The sequence below is a fragment of the Stegostoma tigrinum genome, chromosome 1 (assembly GCF_030684315.1).
Source record: "Stegostoma tigrinum isolate sSteTig4 chromosome 1, sSteTig4.hap1, whole genome shotgun sequence".
NCBI classification, from domain to species: Eukaryota; Metazoa; Chordata; class Chondrichthyes; order Orectolobiformes; family Stegostomatidae; genus Stegostoma; species Stegostoma tigrinum.
The window spans coordinates 25926004-25952043 of NC_081354.1; the positions used below are offsets into that span (position 1 = coordinate 25926004).

Here is a 26040-nt window from a genome sequence, read left to right on the forward strand (position 1 = left end):
AAACTAAATTGGATGGGTACTTGAGGCAAATTAGTCATGGGGTATGGGAATAGAACAGGAGTATAGAGCTGATTGCTGTGTGGAGAGCAGCGTGGACTTGATAAACTGGCCTCATTCTCTGCACTTACTACCTGAGCACTTGACCTACACTGACAGTTTACCGTAGTCCTGAGGCAGTACTACATTGTTGGAGATGTTTTCTTTGGCTGAGGATTTGAACTATAGTTCTGACATCATTATAGACAATGTTCAACAAAAACCATGGCATTCCCAAGTATTCTATCACAGAAAATTGGCAGTCACGTTGGCTATAGAATCACCGATATTGTTCTCTAAAGAACAATCTATTAGAAGCAAAGTTTGAAATCTTGGTAAGGGACCTGAAGCACAACAGGTTTCCTTGATTTTCTTTTTAACAATGTGCCATTTTATCTCTGTTTCTGTAGAGAAATTCCTTCTGATGTTGCAGTCAGTCAAAAGAGCTTTTGCCATTGATCCTGACAACCCTTGGCTCCATGAGTGTTTGTTCAGGTTCTTCAAAGCTGGTATGATGAATCACTATAACCGGCATTCTTTATTTCACCTAGTGTTAAGCATACCTCTTGGTTAACATCCTTTTAACTTGTTACTTTATCTTCACAATGCAGGTTTTTAAAAAATGTAAAGTCAATGTTTCATTCAGCTTAGAAATTCTATGGATTATTAAATGTATATGCTGATGACCAAGTAATGCTGTTTAAAATTTTGGGCAAAAAAAAGCACTGTGGTCGATATTCTGGTAGAACCTGATTTAAGAAACTGTCTTTTTACATTGTTAAATCAAGTAATTTGTATAATATTCTGAGATATTACAGTGCATTCATATTTGAAACACACACTGACGCAACATGATTTCATTTCTAATATGATGGCTTCCTCATTTTAATTTGTGAAAGATAAGTAGAGTTCAGCTACTTCCTAGAGAGTATTTTTTGATTATCACCTTGAATCCTGTTGAAACGTTTTTGAGTGCTGTTTACTAAACTTGGGCTGGAGATTTATGAAGAAGTGTAGAAGTTGTTTGCAATTTCATGCTGTTTTGCTAAGAATAGCCTCTATCTCCTTTGCTAAGATAACAATTCAGTTGAGGGAAAGGACATGGTATTCTGATACTTAGAATTGTGTGGAGAATATTGGAACAATGTCTTGCTGAATTTACGATAAAATTTTCAATTGAGTTAATCAGCGTTGTGGTCACCAATTATTTGGCATCCATTCATGGCTGCCTTTTTTCGTATTGCATTTTTCCATAATTACCATATTGGTGATCAGATTATTTCAGTAAACTTTCAAAGAATTGTAGTAAACACAAGTTTAGGAGTGACCTGTACCTGGCTCTCGAAGGTGACTTGTACCTGCACACACCAAGCGGCCCATGCCTGCTTACCAGATGGCATGCAGAAGCTAAGTGAAACGAAGCAGTCTGTGCTCACAGTGAAAACAAGCCTTAAAAAAGAAACAAAACATCCAGATACAGGTTATCCCTATAGATTTCCTTTTGGTCCAAGGCTAAATTATGGCGCAGGGCCACTATTAATTCAAGCAGTCCAAATCAGAGTTCAAAAATCCAAATCAAATTCTGAGTGTATTCATCACAGTGATGTTACATCCATGATCTTCATGCTGTCATTCGTTGAGATGGTCTTTGCCATTCCACTAGTGGTCTGTTGGCTTGATGGTACATAGTAGGGTCACCTCCTCCTTGGTCCATGGCTCTTCTGCAGTCCTCTCCTTCATTATCATGTTCATACATTATTTTTGTCTTGTAAAATGCAGTAACATAAGAACAGTGCTATAACAAACATTACTTTCCCTGTACAAAAGACATCCCAAGATATCCTAGTAACCCTTTCACCCAACTCGCTAGAATCAAAGAGGGAGGTTGCTTGAGTTTATACATTTCTTTTTGAATGTGGTCGGCCAGATCAGTAATTGCTTCTGAGTTATCGGAATGTGCATACAGGCGCCTTTTCTGATGAGTGCACATGTTCTTCCTTTCTTGGCTAACCTCATGTCGAGGGCAGTTTGGTTCTGCAATGCCATGGTTCATATGGCGACCATTTCTGCATTTATTTTGCTTAAAGCTCGTGAGGTGTCATTGGCCATTTGCTTTAAGACTTTAACAAAATTTATAGATTCTCTGGATAACTTTTCTGTCATACCAGGGTAAGATATGGAGAGAAGCCTGTCTTCTCCTGAAATTGCACATTTGTGCCTTTCTGGCATCAGCCGCGGGAGGGACGTTGCATGGCATATGTACCACATAGGCCAAGTTACATGATTATGTCTAGGTTGGAGGTAGTCAGGCATCGGCTCTGTCTGCACACAAAGGTGCTGTTGTGTGGGACAAATCATGTAATAATCTCGGGGTACCAACGTTGTTGGAACGTTCTGTTATTCATGAGGTTCTTGGAGGTCAGGAGGCTCGGGCTGCCGTGCATGAGGAAAGACGAGTTTAGCGATCCCCTGGTCAGGAAGAGTGTCCTAATGGGTCTTGAGAGGGTATGTGGAAGTGTTATAACTCTGGGTGCAGTTGCTATGTCCATCAGTTTTTTTTCTCCTTGGTTTTCAATTCTCGTTATGCAGATGAAGTCATCAGGTCTCCCTATCCCTGATGTTTTAGTCCATGTGATGAAGGGGTGTTCATACAGTTGGGTTGGTACCGTCCTGTAAAGGTGTCAGGTGGAGGAATCCCTGCTGATTTCTGTTGTGCCCTATATTGGTCAGTATTCACTAAGTACTTTCCACTATTGGTAGGATGCCTGTCTTTATCTCCCTGTTTCCTTCTGTTCTGTCTTAATACCCAGTCAACTAATTCTGAAGCATTAAAGGGGATGGGTCGCATTGGTATCCCTCACGTTGTGTATGGAGACACGGGCGCGGACCCAGCAATTGGAAACATTTATGCTCGGTAGCATACACGTGATAAATATAAAAACATACTAATATTTCATATTCCCCTTCTCCATTTGCCTATCAGCTTCCTATGGGATCAAAAGAAAGAGGAACCCACAAAGAATTAGCATTTTTGTACGCTTAATTACAGTCTTTACTATGTAACTGCATCACATATGTTTACACATGACCTGAATCTGTTCCGGTCGTTGTCCTGGGGTTTGTTGGTGTGCAGAGATGACAGTCCTCTGAAACCTAAAAGAGAGAAACAGAGAGAGCGAGAAAGGAAGAAAACCAGACTGGCAAGCTAGACCGTAACCCCATTAGATACTTCTGGCTGTGTCAGATGTCTTCATTTACAAATACCACTTTCATCAATAAGTGCACTTCTCTTAGATGTTAGTATTACCTCCTGAAGTCCGTCCCACTAGGGGACAAGGCTCCCTTGCTTGGGATTATTTTTACCAGGACCTTTGATCTTGCGTCTGCATTCCTGTTTGTCCAGGGTGTCCCTTGGACTCCCAGTCCTTAACAACAAGTTGCTGTTCTTGTGTCTGTCCATGAAGTATGTGTAGATGCTTACAGAGGGATTTAATGTAATCCCAGACTTGTCCCTTGCTGTCAGTCAGTTTTGTTTCTTCACTCACCCCCCCCCCCCCCCCCCCCCCCCCCCCCCCCCCGATCAGTTCTTGGGGGAAGTGTCATTGCTTGTCCTGTCATGAGTTCAAAGGGTGTTAGTCCATGGCTGTAGAGGGTGTTGCCCTCTGGGCCATGAGAATAGGTGGTAGGGAAAGGATCTATTTAACCCATTCTGCCATTGGCTTGGTCAGAGCATTTTTCACTTTTGTTCATCCTCTCTACCAGCCCCAAGCTCTGCAGATGGTAAGAGACATGATACTTTTGTGTTACTCCCAGTAGTTTACATGCTTTCATCACGCACTTGACAGTGAAGTGGGTCTCTTGGTCTGAATCTATTTGTGTCTATTATTTCTCCTGCCAGTATTTTTGCTACTGATATTGCAGTATAGTCTTTAGTGGGGAAAGCTTCTATCCATCTGGTATGCTGGTCAATCATGATCAGACAGAATTTTTTATTCTGACTTTGTGGGAGTGACCCTATGAAATCCATTTGAATGTGTTCCCATGGCCCCCTTCGGGGCTGATGGTTTATTTTAATTTTAATTCCCTGCCCTGGTTCTGTCTATGTACATGCAGTGCACCTTTGACAAAATTTGGTTATGTCGCTTCAGGTTCATTTCCACCATCAATTAGATATCAGCTATATCATTTCATTTCTTCCTATGTGTGCAAATCCATGGTAAACATTGCATAACATCTGCTGGCAGAATGTGGAGGCTACCACCTTCTTTTCTCCCAGTATCATCTGCTCCTAACACTGCCCTGCCTTTTTAATCTTCTACTCTTCTTCTGAACTAGCTGCTGCTTGCAAAATGTAAAATGTCTCATTCATCATCTTTGTCTCGCAGCTGCAATCATTATCAGTTCCTGTTTTGACATCGCTGTGGCTGCATTGTCTGCATAACCATTTCTTCTTTGCTCTGTTGTTTGAATTTTCCTGTGTGTTTTTATTTTAATGACAGCTGCTTCTTTTGGTTCAGTAGCTGCAGCCACAAGGTCCTTGACTAGATTTTATGCTGGATTACACTACCTTTCGAAGTAACATAACCTTGCTTTGCCCATGCCATCAGGTAGTCATGGATTACACGGAAGGCATACCTACTATCTGCATAAATGTTTAACCCTTTGTCCTCTTCCTAACTGCAGGGCTGCAGTAAGTGCTTTTAGTTCAGCAACCCAATGGAGTGACATCCTTCTATTTTCTCTCCTAAAAGCTCCCCTTTCAAATTAACCACAGCCCACCCTGTCTGGTTCTCACCATCATAACGTTTGCGTGCCCACCTACAAACGTGCATTTCTCATCTGACCCCTGTAATGGCTCTTCCCTAACTCGACCTTGTTTTTTTTTCTTCTCTCTCTAAACAGGGAAATACAATCCAGTCGTCTTGTTTCTCCGAATCTTTCACAGTTTCTTTAGCTGACTCAACAGCTTCAGGTCTGATAATTAGTACCTTTCTGGTGTATGTACATTTCCAGGCATTTCAGTTGGCCTAGTACCTTACCTTCTGAAACCAGCTTTGGTGGTTGCCCATAAATTGGGACACATCATTGTTGATTCATGGTAGAGTTTCTCCGGGTTCCATTCCCACTCAGCCATGGCGGCACAGATGCTCTTAAGAAAACATGCAGTCCTTGACCTTCTGAATTTAAACCAGCAATTCCAATCAATTTTCACTTCTTGTATGTTAATCACAGCTCCACATTGTTCCAGCAAGTCCATTCCTAATATACTACCTTAAGTATTTCTACACATTAACAAGCATTGATCACACAATCTGCAGTTTTTATTTCAATCCATTGGCAATGGTTGGCTGGTTTAAAGTGCCACCCACACTGTAACAACTGCTAGTTCCTTATTATTCTCTTGGTTATTTACTGCTTTCCTAGCCCAATTGAGTACTTTATTATTTTGTTTTTTTTTAAATCCTCCATTTCTCTTATCCACAGATTATTTCACCCAGTAGCAGTAAAGTATCATTGTACATTGACCTAAAATTTCTAAGGAAGTATCTATCCATCCCATGTCAAGCAGAATGGGTTAATTAGTATTGAACCACCTCTGTTAAGTTTGCCTTTTCTAGTTCGTCTGTCGGCTTTCTCAGACTTTAGAATATATCAGAATTTGATTCAAAGAAAATTGCATTCCCACGATTCCAAATTTCCTATCATTTGCATACTTTCACATCACAGTAGCTTTACAATGACCAAATCTTCTTATCTGGAATTAAAGATTCACTCATGTTAAAAGAGTTTTTGGAAGTTCATTTCAGGCCAGTAAATGAAATTCCAAACGTGGTAATTTCTGAAATTAAAATTTACTTCAAGTCAAAATACAGTACAGAGCCAATTCTAAAAGATTTTTTTTTACTGAGTTTAAACTAACCTTTTAAATCCACATTTTGTTATAGACTTATGCTTCATACAACCACTGAAAGTTTCTTAAACAGACATCATGTTAACTGTACATGTCCCATACTTACACAGGCACACCACACATTCTCAAAGCGCAAACTAACTTCAAAGCAGCCTTAGATCTCAAGCTTGAGGGGGGAGAAAAAGCACACAAATTGCACAAGACAACATTTAGCATTCAACAAAGAAAGGTGTATTCAAACCAGACCACAGAGTTAACACCTCTGCAGGGTTCAGTGAACTACTACAGAGAGCCATCTCACTCGCTCTATTTGGTACTTATGAATACTAGCTATTTCAGCATGTTTTTGCATGCTTCTTTTCAATACAGTCTACAGAATGGATTGGTCTAGGCTCCAGTCCATTTTTCCACAGTCCTTCCCCGCCACTTTCCCAGACTCTCCACCAACTGGTACTATTTTACTGTTTTATTGTTTCCCAGACTCTTGTTCTGTTCTTACCTTGCACTTGTCTCATGCCAGAGATTTCTGGTCTTTTTGTGTTTTGCTTTTCTTTCCCCTCTCATTTCACTTTTTTTTTCTTCTTATTTTTGCACATGATCGTGCCAGTACTCGCAACCCCCACTTTTCTCCTATATTGCGAGCAGGCACTTGCGTCATTTCTCACATTCTCGTGCCAGGCGCCCATTTCCTTGATGCTTGATCCTGTGTCTCATATTCAGTCCAATCTAAAAGTTTGTTTCATGCCCTGGTTTACAGAGGCCCCACCCCTACCACCACCACCAAGTGCCATGCTGGATAGAAAGAGTGGTAAATAAACATGCTTACCCAGATTGTGGCCTGAGGTGTACCAGCTTCAGGCTGGGCACCCTTCTCGCTGCGCCAATCTATGAGAGATTTTTTCCCCAACCTGGGACAAAGACTCTGGAGGCAAGCAGGATTCAGGCAAGTGGGAGATATTTATTCAAGCAGAAACCAGTTTATGCAGGGAGAGGGCCAACAGATCTTCCCCAAATCTGGCTTTGGAAGCTGGATCAATGATGCACCCACTGCTTTTACGAAGCAATACAGCATTCTTATACATTTTGTGTTACGATAATCAAATACAACATAGTCACTGGCCTTCCCCGAATCCAAAACCCAATCCTGTCGGACACTTAATCAATAATGGGCACTTCCATAGACATCTAGATATTGTAATCGCTAGGACTTGGGATCTTCTTATGCATTCTAAAACCTTAATGGCTACACTCATTTGGGTCTTTCTCAGGCTTCCTTATCTATAAGGACAACTCAAATTTTATCACCCATTATATTTTGGTGCTGTCTTTTATCACATTCAGTTACTCCTTCTATTTTCCCATTTCAGGATTACATGTTGTGAAAATGAAAAGTCAGTTTTAACTAATTGCTATAAGGTTAACTTCTGTTTATAAAGTTAACTAAAAGCGTAACGTTATACAATACTTCTGTAAGAGTTTGGTAGTTATGGATTGTGATCAATCTACCTTGTTCAGGGCATAGGAAAAGGGGTCTCCTAAGGCTAGTTTAATCTTTACATCTAAGCTTAAATGTTTTTATAAGGCTTGTATTATATTCTGGTTACATATTGAAATCAACTTCTGCGATTAGAGCATTTTTAGCTATAAACTATTTAATTTTTCTGGTAGCTTCAAAGAGGCAACTATTTACTATAAAATAACTTGAGCTGTTATCCTTGCAGCTGCTTGAAGGCCTAATGGTAGCGCCTGACGTTATTCATTTACTGGGACAATCGTCCATTCGTTAATAAAGCTGGAATTGGTAACTTATCTATCCTAAGTCATCCTTTTATCAGAACTATCTCAGGTGGGAACATACAGCATTCTTTTGCTGACCCTCTCGTAGTTCTGTCCAAAGGTACCATTGCATTTCACTGTGTAAGCAGGCTGCTTAGTGTTGCTTAGCTTCTGTCTGCTATCTTGTAAGCAGGCATGGGCTGCTTAGTGTCCAAGTCCAAGTTACCTTACATAACCAGGTACAAGTCACCCCTGCAACAAGTACAACATAGACTATCTCAGAAGCGTATTTAAATTTTTAAAAATTAAATTGTTCATTTAAAGTGTGATTTCTTTTTTAAAAAAAACTGTCTTCTCATTCACATTGGTATAATGTTGAAAAGTGTGCTTACACAGATGAACAAACAAATTTTTCTTTTATTGTTGCAGTATCGGAGAGTAAAAATGTGCCTGATGCTGTTCAAACAGTGCTGACGCAACAAGTGAGCAGGTTGTTTGGAGACACAAATCCAAAGAGTTTTAATGAGGCTTTCCTAAGCAAGCACTTGAACTCAATTCCACACAGGTTAGCTGGTAAGTGAAAGTAGTTTTATTGGATCTAAGGTTTTGGCGTAGATCTGTAGCTTGGGTTGTGGGTGTTGAGGTTGGTTGGCTCACCGAGCTGGTTTGGATCTGCATAGTGTAGATAACAGGATGATTTGTTATTGCTGTGCTTAGCAGGGTTTCTGTTGAAGAGCGAAGTAGTTTTGAAATGGTGTGTGTTCATGTTGTGCATAATTAATTAATTGGTGATGACAAATAAAGTGAAAGCAGATTTGAACCATTGCAGTTGTAGTATATGCAAAACTCTCTTCTCTTAACTTTGCTGTTTTCTCTAGCCTTAAATTGTTTATAAATATGGTGACTCATGCTGGGAACAATTTTATTGATATCAGCAATTCAGCTGTACATTTGTCAAGTGCGTGATCTTACACACAATTATTAGCCTGATCCAGTCCTTGGCAGCAATATGCCTTGACATCTTTGTAATTCCTACCCCATCTTATGTTCTTGTGCATATGCAAGAAAATCTTCTATCTCACTTGCTTTTTCTTTCAGAACTCATCAACACAAACTAATTTTAGTGTTTCTAATAGTTCCTCTGTTGAGATCAGCTAATTCACCAGACCATAAATGCAACCTGGGGTATTCTTGTTGCACTTGTGCTAAGAACTGTTATTGCCATTCATGAAGTCTGCATTCATTTTTAGTCTAACATCACTTGTTCCTGCCTATTGTTTTATTTTAAAATACGAAGCTCTTGTGCACCAGTAAACTAATCTCTTGTCTGTTTGCAGCTTCTACTAAATGGGCAATTTAATCAAAATTAGTCTTTCGCTGCAAAAAAAAGACATATAGTGGTTTTATTGCAAAAGTGGTTCATCTGAGCGTTTCTTTGAGGAAAGCTCCATTAATGGAGTTGAAACCAGGTCGTCACTCCACATTTACTGCCAGCTATAAAAGGTAACAAACTGGAAATAATGAGACTGGATTTTTTCTTTAGAAGCAGTGCTTCCAGTTTGTCCAGTGAAAGTTTCCAGAATTCCCCATAAAGCCACTTCTAATCAGATAAATACTTAATCCTCTTTTCATTGCTCTTTTTCAAAAAAAAGAGCTGATTGAATGGGACCTTGGTCAAATTACCTGTGGAGAAATTGTACAAAGAAATTCACAAATCCAGTTGTAGTTGTACCTTGAATTTGAATTTAAATAAAATCTGTGAAATTCTGTCCTGCTCCTTATTCTCATTGGTTCTCTCATTTGACCGTATCTGCTTCCCTTCACAAAAACAAACCATTGGGTAAGTACTGTGTTAGTTACTAACTGTGATTTCTAAAAATGTATAACCTGAGCTTGTTTTTTGTTTAAAAGATCCTTGCGGTTGTGAAAGGTTTATAACTTGCACTTGGCACTTCATTATAATGGATTAGATGCTTATCTAATGGAGAATAGTGAACCAAACTGCTGTCATCCTATGATACTCTGAAGTTTTTAAACAGATTTTTAAAATTGAATGCCAATGTATCCCCAAAGCAAAACAAACAAAATCTAGGCTACATACGAGTCTGCCTCTTCTGATTACCATGGAAAAAAATTTAGAGGTAGCACCCTAAAATATTACAAGGGATATTGGTGGCGGCTACTTCTCCATTATTAGATACATTTAAGGGGTAACTTTATGTATTTAAAACACTTAGAAAACATTACTACAATGAGGCTGAAACTCAATGATATTTCTTATTAAATAGGTTTTCAAGTAGTAATGTTTTATTATTAACAGTCACTTAAAAAGGGCTCTCTATATTCAGTGGTTTCAGCGCTACTGAATTGTATAAACCAGGGAAGTGTTCAAATAACGAATTGGGGCTGTCAGTAAACTACTAACTCCTGGCTTCACTGCCCTCCGTCAAAATGATGTGGGGAGGTTAGGGTTGGGATACAATCCTCGATGTGTTATATGGTAAACTATAATCAAAACCATTGTTTATGATTCTTGCACAAAAATTGCAGTCATCATGAATTTGACCCTAAAATCATAGGTTAAAAGATATCTTGTCATTTTGTGCATTGAAAATGTAATGTTACCGTCAAATAGTGGTTTCAACTATGCTGAAAATATGTACATATATTTACAAATGCAGTAATTCTGTGATTATCATCATTCGGGTAATCTTAAGACCTGATCTCATGATCTGAAGATGAACTTAAAAACAGTATGGCAGGTGGGGCATATATATTTAAACAAAACTAAACTAAATTTAAAAATCTTCTTATCATTCATTGTAATTATGAATCAACTGGATTGTTGTAAAAACCCAGCTGATTCGCTAATATCAGGTAATGAAAGATTTCTCCCATCCTTACTGTGATCTGTATGTGATTCTCATCTGGACCAGCCTCTGTGACTTTAGGCCAAATACAATAGTTTTGGCTCTGAGCTGCCCTCAATGATTGCTTAAGAAGCTAATCGCATCTCTACAAAAAGATTGGAGCACCAATCAGCATCGACCAAGGCACACCAAGCCCTGTTAACCCTGCAGAATTGTCTTCATTAGCCTGTGGGGACTTGTCCCAAAATTGGGAGAGCTTCCCTGCAGACCAAACAAGTGAAAAGAACTAACATGGCTGCACTCACTGAATCATGTCAGAGTGGCGAATGTCCCACATTCCTCCATTACCATATTTTGCAAACATTGTACCCTATAAATCCGCCATACAAGGTGGCACACGCATGTAAAGTCGGAATGTAATGTAGAGTGACTCTGACCATGCTTAACGTTGATTTCAAACATAGATTTAAACATATTGTAACATTGATCCAGGTCTCACTTGCTTCACTTGCACGTTGAACTTCCCTTGAAAGGATTAAATGCAGAAAGGGAGTGCGTTTTTATCTGAACGGAGGTCTTAAAGCAATTATTATTAAGAATGATCCTGCAGTACCACTGCTGACCAATCAACATAGCTGCCAGAATGGCTGGGAGCAACCACAAGGGAAATAACCTGCTTGAATTGACTCCCAGTAATTTACCTGACAAAGATGAATTTGTTCTGCACTGGTAGTAATGAGCACAACAGCTCTTGTGAAGTTAACTTCCTATTGTCACACTTCCGTCATGTTCAATGACACATTCACGACTAAATGTTGGTTCAGAACAGATATAGCAGCTCAAAAATGGGTGTCTTTGTGACGCTATGGATCATCAACCAAATTACATTCAATCACTACGTAAATCCTCATTACCTGGCCCATTGCACATTCTGGCATTGTTGGTGAGCCAGTGTATAAATGAATTCAATGAGAAGTGTAGGAGAACATGTCTGTCACAGTATAGGTTATTCTGTGCAGGGGAAACTATGTTGCAGGATTGTTTGCAGGTTAGGAACTAGAAACACCATGTGATCGAGTCACACAATCATAGCATTCCAAGTGGTGAATAGTAGTGGACAACAAAACAATTAACCAAAAGAAGGAGGATCCACAGTCTTTCATTCTTCAATGTCCAAGAGCCCAGCGCATGACTGCAGAGCACAAGGTTGAAGACTTTGAATCACAGAAGCATAGAAAATTGGAGCAAGAGTGTGCCATTCAGTCTGACTTATCTGATTTTCAATCTCTAGCACATTTTTCCTCTCCTCATACTCATTAATGTTTCTGAATTCAGAAATCTATCAGTTGCTTTCTTAAATATATTCATGACTTGGCTTCCTCCTCTTGCCCTTGCCCATGCCCCCAACCACCCGAGGTGGATAATTTCAAGCTTATTCGCATTGAATGAGTAGGCAAACACAGTATAACCTGTCTAAGTTGCTTTGAAACCTCTTTGCTTCTGCCTCGCCACTCAATTTCTTCCTAGTTTAATATTGTCAATGTTGGAAACATTCCCTTTAATACCCTCATCTAAATCATTGATATATATTGTGAATTGCTGGGGCTCAGGCTCATTGTGATACGCCATTAACTACCACCTTGTAAGGATAATCCCAGCAATTACAGACAAGGCCTTTTAACTTTGGTGGTGGGGAAACTTCTAGAAACAGTAATTCGGGATAGAATTAGTAGTCATTTGGAAAATAGTGGGTTGCCTAGGAAGAGTTGGCATGGACTTTTTAAGGCTGAAATTGCATTTTGCTAATTAACTCGTTGTTTCAAAGAGATAACGGGTAATGATGTTGATGTGGTATACACAGATTTCAAAAGGCCCATGATACAGTGCCAGACTACTGATTTGAGGAAGCTTATTAGAAGGAACAAAAACAATGTGAATATGAAATTGTCTCAGTGATAGGAAACAGTGTAATGGTCAGTGGATGTTTTTCAGCTTGGGAAAAAGTTTATCATGGAGTTCTCCAGGGGTTGGCATTAGGACCCTTGCTTGTTTTGATACATATTGATGATCTAGATCTTGGTGAGCAGGAGACAGTTTCAAAGGTTGCAGATGACACAAACCTTGGAAGAATTATAAACTGAGGAGAACAATGTGAAACTTCAAAAGGACATTGACAAATCAGAGAAGTGGACAGATAAGGCTCAATGCAGAGAAGTATGAGGTGATGCGCTTTGATAGAAAGAGTATTGAAAGATGAAATAAAATATCTGGTAAACTTTAGAGAGTGCAGGATCTGGGTGTATAAGTGCACAAGTCACAGGAAGTGACAGTTCCGTTGGGAAGAGTTGTTAAAGCGTGCAGCATTCTTAGCTTTAATAGTGATATGGAGAACAAGAGCAAGGAAGTGAAGCTGTACTTAAAAAGGCACTTGTTAGACCTCAGCTGGAGTATTTTATACAGTGCGGGCACACATTCAGTGTAGGCTTTTATTCCCAATTTCCCTGGCCTGTCAAGTTTACTCTGTAACTTAAGGCAGTTTGAACAATGGAATACACCCAATGTTCTTTGTAAAGCAAAGTATGCTACAAAAATAAACTGCAAAAATCTTACATATACAATGCTTATACTCTGAATGAACCATTTTACATGGACATGTTGAAGATCAGACCAGAGCAGGTGATCAGCCTGCTCAACTTCTCATTGCTCATCAGTCGGCCTTGCCTTGAGCTAGTAAAATTTTGAGGCTAGTTGCTTTGTACACTTATCATCATACAATGAAGCCATGCACTCTACACTTGACCCTGACCAATCTCAACCCATGCCGACATATTACCCTTAATTACCTGAAAATCCAAATTCACCACACCCACTGCTTTCCCCCTAAGACCAAAAGACATAGGAGTGGAAGTAAGGCCATTCGGCCCATAGAGTCCACTCCGCCATTTAATCATGGCTGATGGGCATTTCAACTCCACTTCCCTGCAGTCTCCCTGTAGCCCTTAATTCCTTGCGAGATCAAGAATTTATCAATCTCTGCCTTGAAGAGATTTAACGTCCTGGCTTCCACTGCGCTCCGTGGCAATGAATTCCACAGGCCCACCACTCTCTGGCTGAAGAAATGTCTCCTCATTTCCGTTCTAAATTTACCGCCTCTAATTCTAAGGCTGTGCCCACGGATCCTAGTTTCCCCACTTAACGGAAACAGCTTCACAGCGCCCACCCTTTCTAAGCCATGCATTATCTTGTAAGTTTCTATTAGATCTCCCCTCAACCTTCTAAACTCTAATGAATACAATCCCAGAATCCTCGGCCGTTCATCGTATGTTAAACCTGCCATTCCAGGGACCATCCGTGTGAATCTCCGCTGGACATGCTCCAGTGCCAGTATGCCCTTCCTGAAGTGTGGGGCAGAAATTGGACATGATATTCTAAATGGGGCCTAACTAGAGCTTTATAAGGTCTCAGAAGCACATCGCTGCTTTTATATTCCAACTCTCTTGAGATAAACGACAACATTACATTTGCTTTGTTAATCATGGACTCTACCTGCAAGTTAACCTTTAGAGAATCCTGGTCTAACACTCCCAGATCCCTTTGTACTTCGACTTTATGAATTTTCTCACTGTTTAGAAAATAGTCCATGCCTGTATTCTTTTATTTCCAAAATGCAAGACCTCGCATTTGCTCACGTTGAATTTCATCAGCCATTTCCTGGACCACTGTCCTAAACTGTCTAAATCATTCTGCAGCCTCCCCACCACCTCAGTACTACCTGCCTATCCACCTATCTTTGTATCATCGGCAAACTTCGCCAGAATGCCCCCAGTCCCTTCATCCAGATCATTAATATATTAAGTGAACAGCTGCGGCCCCAGCACTGAACCCTGCGGGACACTACTCGTCACTGGTTGCCATTCTGAAAAAGAGCCTTTTATCCCAAGTCTCTGCCTTCTGTCAGACAGCCAATCGTTAATCCAAGCCAGTAGCTCACCTCGAACACCATGGGCCCTCACCTTGCTCAGCAGCCTCCCGTGAGGCATCTTATCAAAGGCCTTTTGGAAGTCTAGATAGATAACATCTACTGGGTTTCCCTGGTCTAACCTACTTGTTACCTCTTCAAAGAATTCTAACAGGTTTGTCAGACACGACCTCCCCTTACTAAATCCATGCTGACTTGTTCTAATCCGACGCTGCACTTCCAGGAATTTAGAAGTCTCATCCTTAACGATGGATTCGAGAATTTTACCAACAACCGAGGTTAGGCCAATCGGCTCATAATTTTCCATCTTTTGCCTTGGTCCTTTCTTAAAACAATGGGGTTACAACAGCGATTTTCCAATAATCTGGGACTTTTGAAAGATCACAACCAAAGCCTCTGGATTTTCCCTCAGCCACCTCCCTCAGAACTCTAGGATGTAGCCCATTGGGGCCAGGAGATTTATCAATTTTTAGACCTTTTTAGCTTTTCTAGCACTCTCTTTTGTAATGCCTACCATACTCAACTCTGCCACCTGACTCTCCTTAATTCTTGGGATACTACTCATGTCTTCCACTGTGAAGACTGACGCAAAGTACTTAAGTTCTTCAGCTATTTCCTTTTCTCCCATCACTAGCCTTCCAGTATCAGTTTGGAGCGGCCCAATGTCTACTTTCGCTACTCGTTTTTACTGTCTTTTCTGATATTACTGGCTAGCCTACCTTCATATTTGATCCTCTCCTTTCTTATTTCTCTCTCTGCCATCCTCTGTTTGTTTTTGTAGCCTTCCCAATCTTCGATTTCCCAGTGCTCTTGGCCACTTTATGGGCTGTCTCTTTTTCTTTGCATTTCCTGACTTCCTTTGTCAGCCATGGCTGTCTAATTTCTTCCCCCCCCCCCCCCCCCCCCCCCCCCCCCCCCCCGATAATCTTTCTTTTCTTTGGGATGAACCTCTGTACTGTGTCCTCAATTACACCCTAATTTACTCTACTAGTTGTATCCTCAAACACAATTCCAGGGGATTTGTCAAACATGATCTCCTTCTTTATAAAGTCCATGCTGACTTTGAAATTATCAATTGAATTAGATAGCATTCTGTTATCATTTACCTTGCTGGCTCACTACCTACTACTGATGTTCAACTTCAGCCACAAGTGCAGAGCGTATGATTCTTCTCTACCTCCTCCTAAAATCCCACCATCAAAGAAGTCAGTTTTCAACTAATTTGATTCCTTCACCTCATTCCAAGGAATTGTTGAACCGACTGGATACAGCAAAGGTCTATAGGCTGCGACAAGATACTACATGTACTGCTGAAGACCTTCGTGCTCTGGAACACCTTTGGTCAAGCTGTTTCAACACATCTATAACACTGGAACCTACCTCACAATTTGTAAAATTTCACAATCTACAAAATATTGAGCAAATGCCAACTATATAATTACTGCGTCAGGATTTTCTCAATCATGTTGTGAAAATAGATGCCATTGGCAATGCTGTCGTGTGGTGCTTGCTCACAAATATCTTCCTAAACAAAATTAATCTGAGTTCTGCTAAGTCCACTTGGTTCTATAACTCAGTCCCTGTTTGGATCAAGACTAAGCTGAAAGTCAGCAGTGCGTGTATCTGCCCTTGAACTCTAGGCAGTTATTGATGGAGTGTGACATCAAGGAGTCCTATTAAAATTTAAGTAGGTGGAAATAGGGAAAATCTCTCTTCTAACTGGAATAATGCCTAGAACTATGTAATTTGGTTTCATTTAGATCATTTATTCTAGGCCCCAGGAAATCACTGCAGGAGTTCTACAGGGCACTGTGCTAGATCCTATTATCTTCACCTTCATTGTCAATGACCTTCCTTTGGCCATAATGTCAGAAATGGTGTGCTCACTGGCTACAGTTCATAATTTCTCCAATAATGAAGCAGTCATTGCCAGTGTGCATCAAGAACTGGACAAGATTTATGCATGGTCTGATTAATTTGACATTTGTGCTATATAAGTACTAAACCATGATCATCATTATCAAAAGACAAACTGTCCATCTCCTAGTGGGATTACGTTCACTAAATCCCTCCCCATTAATGACCAGGGGAGCTACAAAAACTTAAGACCAACCTTAAATTGCTGTGCCTAAGATGCTGCTTGGAGACCTTAATTCCCTTTAACACAGCTGCTTGTGCCTCCAGTATGTACCATGTTCAAGTTACACTACAACAGTGCAAGGCTTTTTCAATGCCTCCTCTTGAGTCGGCAGCCTCTAAGATGTAGAAAAACAATGGCAGCAGGTGCAGAGGAACACCACTGCAAGCTTCCTCTGGCCACATATAGTCTGACTTGGAACAATGTTGCCATTTCATTTACTTCTATTGGGTCACATTCCTAGAACATCCTTCCTTCTAGCACTCAGAATTAAGAGGTGCCAATTTTGTGTGGCTTGCCTGGTTATCTTTAGCACTTTTTTTTTTGTGCAGAGCAATTTTTCACTTGGCAAAACTAGAATACTTCATATAAAAAGTAAGCTTGATTGACCAAATGTCACTTGTCAAACTGGATTTAATACTTGGAAAAGTATTTGAAACCTAGTGATTAAGTAATAGGGTAAAATAGTGCACAGCAGCTTAGGGATGGCTTCGTTTCTTAAAGGAAACTAAATTGAATGTGCATTGATAGCCTTAGCCTTAGTTACAGCTTCTGAAACCCTGACGGATAAAGTCAAGATTTGGGGTTTTTCCCCCTCTTCCAAATTGCATCTGTTATTCTTTTCACATGAAGATATAAAACTGTTAATTTTTTTTTACAGCTGCCAAAATGATGTACTACAATGATCCTTCCAGTCAAAAAAGGGCGGTGGAATTAGCTACAGGACTTGATGAATTTCTAGACAAGAGAAGCATCCAGGTGAGCTTTCTTGTTTGAAAAACAAATTCCCATTTTTCTGTCCTTGCAGGCCCTTCATACATGCTCCAGTCAGGGAAAAGAAATGGCCTGCCTTTACTTTGCAGCGACCAATGATTAAGGCTGTCCCACCCAGGGCTGGACTAGAATACTGCTTTAGAACTACTGTGTTCTGAATAGTTTGGGATCATTGTCGTATCAGTTTGACTCATGTGATGGATCTTTCTGCAACTTAATGCAAATCCACTTCTTGTGAGTTACTTTATTTCTTCTGTATCAGTTAGCAAGAAACACCTACTCTTGTTAACTCATTTGAACTAAAATTGAAATTGGAATTGCAAAACAATTAATGCTGTCAGTGGAAGGAGTGGGGTTTATGTGGATCAGCCCCTGAAGCCTGCTCTGCCATTCAGTATGATCACAGTTGGTCTCACCTTGGCCTCAACTCCGTTTTCCTACCCACTCCCCATAAGTCTTCAACCCATTAATCATTAAAAATATGCCTATCTCATCCTCAAATTTACTCAATGTCTCTATGTCCATGGTACTCTGGCGAAGTGAATCCCACAGATTCTCATAACCCTTTGAGAGAAGTAATTTCTCTGTTTTAAGTCTGCTACCCCCTTATCCTAAAACCACAATCTCTCAGACTGGATTTCCGCACAAGATGAAACACATTTTCTATGTCTAATTCATCAATCCCTTCAGCATCTGTGCATTTCAATTAGGTCTCCTTTTATTCTTTTAAATTCAGTAGGGAGTATAATGCTAAACTGCTCAGTCTTTCCTTATAAGTCAAACCCCTCACCTAGAATCAGTGTAGTGAGTCTCCTCTGAATTGCCTTCAGTCCAGCTGCATCTCTCCTCCAGTATAGAGACCAAAACTGTGCACAGTACTTTAGCTGTAGACTCACTAGTGCCTTGTCCAGTTGCAGCAACACTTCCCTGCTCTCTAACTCTTATTTGTTTTTCAGTAAATGCTAAAACTCCATTTGCTTTCCTTGTTACCAGCTGTACCTACATACTAGCTTTCTGCGACTCATGCACAGATCCCTCAGTGCTGAAGCACCCTGAAGGGTCTTTGTTTAGGTAATACAACACCTTCCTACTCTTCAGATCAAAATCTATAACCTCATGCTTAACAACGTTAAACTCCATCTGCCAAAGTTTGACCTATTCACCTAGTCTTTCCATATCCATTTGTAAGTTCCTTTTTTTTTTTTGCAGCTTACTTTTCCATCTATTTTAGTGACATCTGCAAATTTGGATATAGTACCTTCCATGCCTGCGTCCAAGTCATTAATATAGGTTATAAATATTTGGGACCCGTTATTGCACCTCACTAGCATTATTGTGTAGCAGATTATCTTTCGTACTTGTACAGCTCTGAAACAGACCCTTCGGTTCAACTTGTCCATGCTGACCAGATATTCTAATTTAACCTAGTCCCATTTGCCAGCATTTGGCCCACATCCCTGCAAATCCTTTCTGTTCATATACCTGTCCCGATACTTTTTAAATGTCGTAATTGCACCAGCTTCACCACCACCTCTGGCAGTTCATTCCATGCACTCACCACCCTCTGTGAGAGAGAGTTTCTCCTTAGGTCCTTTTTTAAGTCTTTCCCTTCTCACTTCAAGCCTCTGCTGTCTAGTTTTGGACTCCCTTATGTTAGGGAAAAGACTTTGGCTATTCAGTGTATCTATGCCTCTCATAATATTATAAACTATTAATGATACTGTGGTTTTTTTTAAAAAAGCAAAAGATCAAAGTTGTTGTCCTAAATTATGTGTAATCTCTGTAAAAGAATCAGGAATGGGGTTGCATGCTGCTATTAATGTTCACATAGAGCACAGTAATGAGTGCAGTGACATGAACCTGGCTTTCAAAACGTGGCTAGCAGGTGTGGCTTCAGCAAAAGCTGAATAAAAGAAAAAAATGGAGAAAAATGTTTTTCATTAGTTATTTTAAGGATTTCCAGACTCTCTCACCAGCATTTGATAGCTACTTTATGATTGTGCAGGAAGATGTCAGATAAATGAATATTGCTTGGGCTGAAGTGAATAAGCTTAGTTAAGTCTCTCAGTTAATTAGCTTCCTAGACTGTTAAATCCCTTTGTCAGGTCCAAAAGTCCACTTGGCTGAGAGAAAAAATTACCCAACTCCCTCTGCCTGTTTTCAAAAGCACTTGTTGTGACAGTGACTGCTTAATCTAATGCAAAGCCCAAAGATGAAGAAAAGACAGATACTATCCCTGGTGCAGGATGTGTGCTTTTAAGACAGATGGAGCCTGTATCTACAGAAAATTATTTTTAATAGGTTTAATAGTTAAGAGCAGCCTAACTGTTGGCAGTTCAGTGCTCATTTTGCCAGTGAAGCCAGCTGTAGTACAAAACTGTAAACACCAGTGTCAGGTATTATCAGCTATTCTTTTTCAAGAGTTCTTTTTAATGACTGAAGTGTTTTGTTTGCAAATGGTCAAATGATTCAGTTTTCTTAGTGAAGCAGAAGTTTGACCTTGGAGGAGTAGAGGGGGAAAATGCCTTCCATTTCAATAATTCCCTGGAATCTGATCATCTTAATGATTAAGATGCTAGCTTTTCAGTTATAAGTACACTCAACAATTTTGACTGTTGGGTCCAGCTTTTATAAATGTAGTTGAAATCTTTTTTCAGAGTTTTTAATTTCCTCTATGGGATTCACAAAGACATTTCTGAGCTCTTGACTGTTTTCCCCCTGCTTCTGAAGGGCTCCCCCTAGCTAGATAGATGGTCAGTATTTCATATTATCTCAATTGGTTTGTCTATTGTTAAGTACCTGCTGTCGCCTAAAATTTGGTGTAGGCCAAGGAAAACGCCATAGATTGCCCAATGAGAAGGCTGATGGCAGTTATAATGACTTCTACAAGGTGGAGATCATCTAATTGTGTAGACCCCTGTCTGACTTATGTACAATATGCTGCAAAATTTACTTTTCTTCATAAGAGGATATTTCCATTTGAAACCACATTGAGTACTACCTGTTTAGATTTTAGGAACTAACTCAATGATCTTGATTAAATGTATATTTTACTGAGATAATCTTAATTATTCCTTGATACTGTAGAACAACAGGTCTCTCATCAGTTGGCCTAATGTGCAAACAGAGTAGTTAAAATTCTTAGTTTGACAAGATTGACCTTTTTTTTAATTTAGATATGTGTGAAGGTATTGGAAGCTGTACGGGATGGTAGTCTGGGAGTCTGTAAAGAAACAACCGAAATCTACAGAGCACAGTGTCACAAGATTTTTCCCTATGCTCTTGCATTCATGCCTCCTGGATATGAAGATGATTCAAAGATCACAGTGAATGGAGATAGTGCTACCGAACCTGAAGAACTGGCCAATGAGATCTGAATGAAGATGGTGCCTGAAGTGAACACATTTTTGTTGCACACCTCTGATGTCAGTTCCCCACTCTTAACCACAGGATCTGTAAATATGTGTCAGGGTTTCATAAATGCTTACAGAACATAGACTTTCAGAATTGAAGGTCTTTTTTTTATCCTGCTGACTTCAAAAATATTATCTGAAATTTTGGAGGCAACTTCTGTACCACGTGTTTGTGAACCCCCTGTGAGTGAGAGGTTGACATCATTTGAATGCACTCAACACCCTTCTTGCAATTGGCTTTCCGGGTTTTTAATGTAATTTCTAAAGAATATTGAGAGCTATTTAAAAAGTTGGGTGTGACACAAAAATGTTGTTTAATCATTGCTGTCTTGAGATTGTGATGGTCAGCAGTATGCTGCCCTAGCACTGGATCCTCTAAGCACAAACTTTGTCAGGGCGGCAGTGTCTGACAGAAAATGAATGGAAACTACATGCAGACCACAGGAAAAAACCTTATGTATATTGTGATGTACAGATTAATGTACCCAGTTTAAAAAAAAAGTGTTAAAGAGGGATAGAGGTATTTGGAACTGAAGACAGAGGAGAAAGAAGGGAGAGGAAGAAAATTAGGGCACGTACTGACCATCATTTCTAAATTCTTTTGAATTTTCTAACAAATACATAAGTACATCTGGAAATCACCAGCTGCATTACAGAACAGTTCTGAGTCTGTGTTTCTATATTGCTGCTTATTGACGACCTAAAGTAATACATTTAGGTAGTCAGCGAACAGTTATTACTTTATTTTTAAATCCTGGGAGTTTGAGTGAAGTAGGAAGTGTTTTGATAGATTAACTTGGTTCAGGTTCTAATTTCAAAGAATTGACCTGGACTCAGGACTGGTTTGTTAATGCAGATACAGGTTCTCATCAGTAACTACCTGACAAAGATTATGTAGAAAATTATACATTGATCATTTGAATACTGGTTTTTCCCTCCATGCAATGTCAATTATAGTACTTGAAGCCCAACATTTCTAAAGATACATATTGCTCTGCAGTTTTACGCATGCCCCAAACTTTGTATGTTTTTAAAAGGGGCCCAGAATTTTTGGAAAAAAAAAGGATTTGCTTCATTATTTCTGCAGTTACAATTAATTCCCATCGTTCTGAAATGCAAAAGGTACCAAATATACAATGCAATAAACAGTTTTTTTTTTGAAAATTGTTCCAACTGGGGTATTTATTAACATGGTTTTTATTTTGGAGATATCCGTTTCCAGGAGGTTTATTTAAAAATTGTGCCCCAGCATTTTGATTCTAAACCACTGTTACTTATGAAGAAAGTGTGATTTGATCCCTGTTTATTTGATTTTAATTGTATACAACTTGTTTGTATTTTGTCTGTCCTAATCCCAGCTGGTATCTAAGAAGCGTACAATTCAGAAGTTGAATCCGAGGTTGTGAATTCTTATGTTACTGACTTGACATTTTGGCTACACAAACCAAGTAAAAATACTGCACAGTGTTCCATTTGAATGTTGCAGCACTTCTGTGTGTTTTTTCCTCACCACTTTTGAAACCGTTCAAGTTGGAGGCTGAAAGTACTGTCTACATCCATCCAAGTAATGCAGCTGTGGGTCTGTTGATAGTGTTTCCAAGGTTGGTATGAATGATGGACTGTCTCACTGGTTCACAAGCTAGGATTATCAGTGGGTCTACATCAATACAATTGCTTTGACCTTGAACTCTTGTTAGGATTTGATTTTGATCACAGGTTTTTTGTGTTCATGTCTTAAACCATTTCAGCACTGAGCCTTGTGTAGGGTTTTATTTTTCATTGTCTGAGATCCATCCAGCACACAGGATACCGACACAGAATATGAAATGTAAAATTTTACATTTGTTTTATGTGGTTAGTTCCATTTTAACCACAGTGGTTGTATTCAGCATCTAATAAACTGGTAGTGTTTGTGTCATGTTTGTCATAAGTCTTAATGTTAGAATCAACTCTCCGTGCATTTAACAGCATTCACTTCGTCGCAAATGAGAATCCTTTAAGTTGGAAGGGGACAAATTGTCTTTGTTTTCTTTAGAAAATGTGGATGTGCCTATTTCCACACCTGGAATGGATCAAATAACAAGCATGTGCAAATGTTACAAGTGATCCATTAGGTCACTGCAGCTGTAATTGATAGGGTGAATGCAGAAAATGATAGGTCCTTCTCACTGTCCACTCACTGTAAAGTTCAGGTTAGCCCGCTGGACTGGCATACCACTTATCAGGAAGACCAAAAGTCATGTTAGTCTCGGGTGAGGAAATAAATTGATCTGCCTTGGGAGAAAACATTAATTTTTGCTTTGACAAAGTAATTCTTCCTGAATGTAGTTATTCCAGAAACCAGACTGTCTAAATTCCTTGCAGCTTAGAGTTTCTGTTAAAACCTTTTTTTAAAAAATCATGTCATCTGCTGTAAGATCAGAGTATACTGCACCTTTTAGTGCACATAAGCTTGGTGAGTCTCATTCTAGTTGGTAAGAGTACACCATCTGGGACACTCCATTTAGCAATCTCAAACTGCCATGAACAAAATATTGTGGAAAATAGAGAAGTATCTGGTGACTGCAGTAGTAACAATATTTCTGAATTTTTTTTTGACAGTTAACGAGAAAGCTAGTTCCACTCTTTTTCAGTCCCACCTCAACCCACGAAGTTTGCCTTAGAATTTTGCAACAGCATTTGATCAGTGGACTAGATGAAACATCTGTCTAGAAAGTATATTTAAAAAGTACTTGGAATAAATTAATTTTGATTATGCAGAAATGAAGTAGCTTTATTTGTGGATACAATAAGCTGTGTTGTAGATTATTTGAAGTAAACTATATTAATGAAAATAATAAGGCTGAATCTGTAAAGATACGTAAATACAAGTTGAACATTGGCTTTCTGTAATTGGAATCTCATCTTTCAGTTGACTGTTATTCCACTTGATGAATTATATGAACCAAAACATTTTTCTGTCCAGATAGACATTTTACCATAAGATTTAATTATACAGCAAATAAAAATTCACCAGAAACATTAAATATTCAATGCATTATTCACAAAAAATGTACAGAACAAAGTATTTTGTATATGCAAAATCAAGTAAGCTGGGGTATATTCATTGCAGGCAGTATCTACAGAGAAAGTTACCATTTCAGCCCTTTCAGAACTGAAAATGTCAGTGCAAAAGGTTTTTAAAAAGTGGAAAGGGAAGAAAATAGAGAAAGGCTTATGATTGAGTGAAAAGAGAAAAGGCAACATTTCGAGCCAAGCAGCATCAGAGGAGCAGGAAAGCTTGACGTTTCGGGTCGGGACCCTTCAGAAATTTTTTCTGAAGAAGGGTCCTGACCCAAAATGTCAAGCCTTCCTGTTCTGTTGCTGCTTGGCCTGCTGTGTTCATCCAGCCTCAGACAGTGTTATCTCAGGTTCTCCAGCATTGGCAGTTCCTACTATCCCAGTCAACATTTCAGTTCAGTTTCCTTTAGAACTGGAATACATCGGGGATATAACAGTTTGAGTAAGTGGAAACGAGGAAATGACAGAAGAAAGCCTGTGATTTGTTGGAGGACAGGAGAGATTAACTGAGAAAAAGACTTGATGCATGGCAAACGGTGGTGGTAATGTGATAAATAAAGATCAAGGGTGGGTCTAGAAGACCAATCAATGAGAGCAGCAGAATTATTACCTTTTAACTCTTTGCCTCCTCAAGCTTACAAATTACATTTAGTAACGTATTTCAGTTTAAACAAATAATCATAATCTCAGAATAAAGGGTTGCGTATTTAAAACTGATGTGGAAGAATTTCTTCTGCGTCTAGGGAATCTGTAATATTCTTTACTGTAGTGAGCTGCCAAGGCTGAGGTAGCCAGATTATTCATTGGCGAATCCAAGGTTATGGGAAGAAGGCAAGAGAGTGAAATTGAGGATAATCAGTTCATCAACCTGAATCACTATCTCATCCACTCCACAGATGCACCTTAACCCACAGGATAGTTGTTCTCCCCCCCCATATTTGTATTCAGAGTCTATGTTGTGATGTGATGTAATCAGTTTAAATATTTGTCTTCACTTATTCATACATTATAGCAGTACCATATTATTCCCACACTTGAATGAAAACAAAATATTACAGATGCTGGAAATTTGAAACAATACTGGGGAAACTCAGCCGGCCTGGCAGCATCTATGGAGAGTGAAAGAGTTAACATTTCAAGTCCAATATGACAGACTTTAAAGTGAAAAGGGTGTATTTTTTCATTATATGTTACTGACAGAGGTGGAGGAGAAGCAAGGGGATGGATGGTGTAGAGACCCAGTGTGGGGGGGAAAAAAACAAAGAACTTGTTAAAGTTGGTGAAAGAGAGAGAGCAATGTAAAATAACTTAAATGGGTCCTCCCTATAATGAAAAAAGGAAATGGCAAAAACAAGATAAGGCTGTGGGGTTTGGGGCTATTTTTAAAAAGTAATGGATTCCGTATTTGGACCTGGAGGCTGTATAGTGTTTAAATAGAAAATTGGGTGTTTTTCTTGTTGTGTTGTGCTTCATTGGAACATTGCATCAAGCCAAGAGCAGAAATGTTAACATGACAACAAGGTAATTTATTGAAACGGCAAACAGCTGGGAAGTTAGGATCATTCCTACAGCATGGAGGTGCTGCTACTGTTTCACGCCTCTTAGCATCTTCCCATGCAATCAGAGAAGGTGTGATATTTGCCCTTTCACCCTCCCCCCATTCACTGTCAACATCCCAAACATAACTTCCTTGTGAAGCAGTGCTTTAATCTAGTTCTACTGCTCCCAGTGCAGTCGCCTTTACATTGCTGAGGCCAAACTCTAATGGATGACTTCTTTCTGAAAATAAAACTCTAGTCTGTCCATAGGAATGACTCTAATTTCCTAGTTCTTGTTTTCATGCTAACATTTCTGTCTTGGGTTTGCTGCAAGTTCCAGTGAAGCACTTGGTGAGCTTGAGGGATACCACCTCTTTTTTTTTCTAATTAGGTAATTCTCAGCCTCAAGGTTTCAATATTGAATTCCATGACCTTAGAAACTGAGCGCAATGTCTGTTCTCCATTGATGCACATCCCATTTTTCTGTGAGCATACAGCCTTTTCTTGTTTGTCATTGTTAACTTGGCTCTTAATAGACAGTACCAA

General features: G+C 39.4%; 1 protein-coding gene across 1 annotated transcript in view; it reads left to right on the forward strand.

The window, feature by feature from the left end:
• naa15a (N-alpha-acetyltransferase 15, NatA auxiliary subunit a) overlaps positions 1 to 22814 on the forward strand; it is a 104144-nt gene extending 81330 nt beyond the window's left edge. Inside the window, exons 17-20 of the mRNA XM_048531329.2 lie at positions 447 to 545; positions 8153 to 8296; positions 17371 to 17468; positions 20660 to 22814. Coding sequence (XP_048387286.1) covers positions 447 to 545; positions 8153 to 8296; positions 17371 to 17468; positions 20660 to 20860 — 542 coding nt within the window. The 3' untranslated portion in view covers positions 20861 to 22814. The remainder of the gene's footprint in view (positions 1 to 446; positions 546 to 8152; positions 8297 to 17370; positions 17469 to 20659) is intronic.
• The last annotated feature ends 3226 nt before the right edge of the window (positions 22815 to 26040 follow it).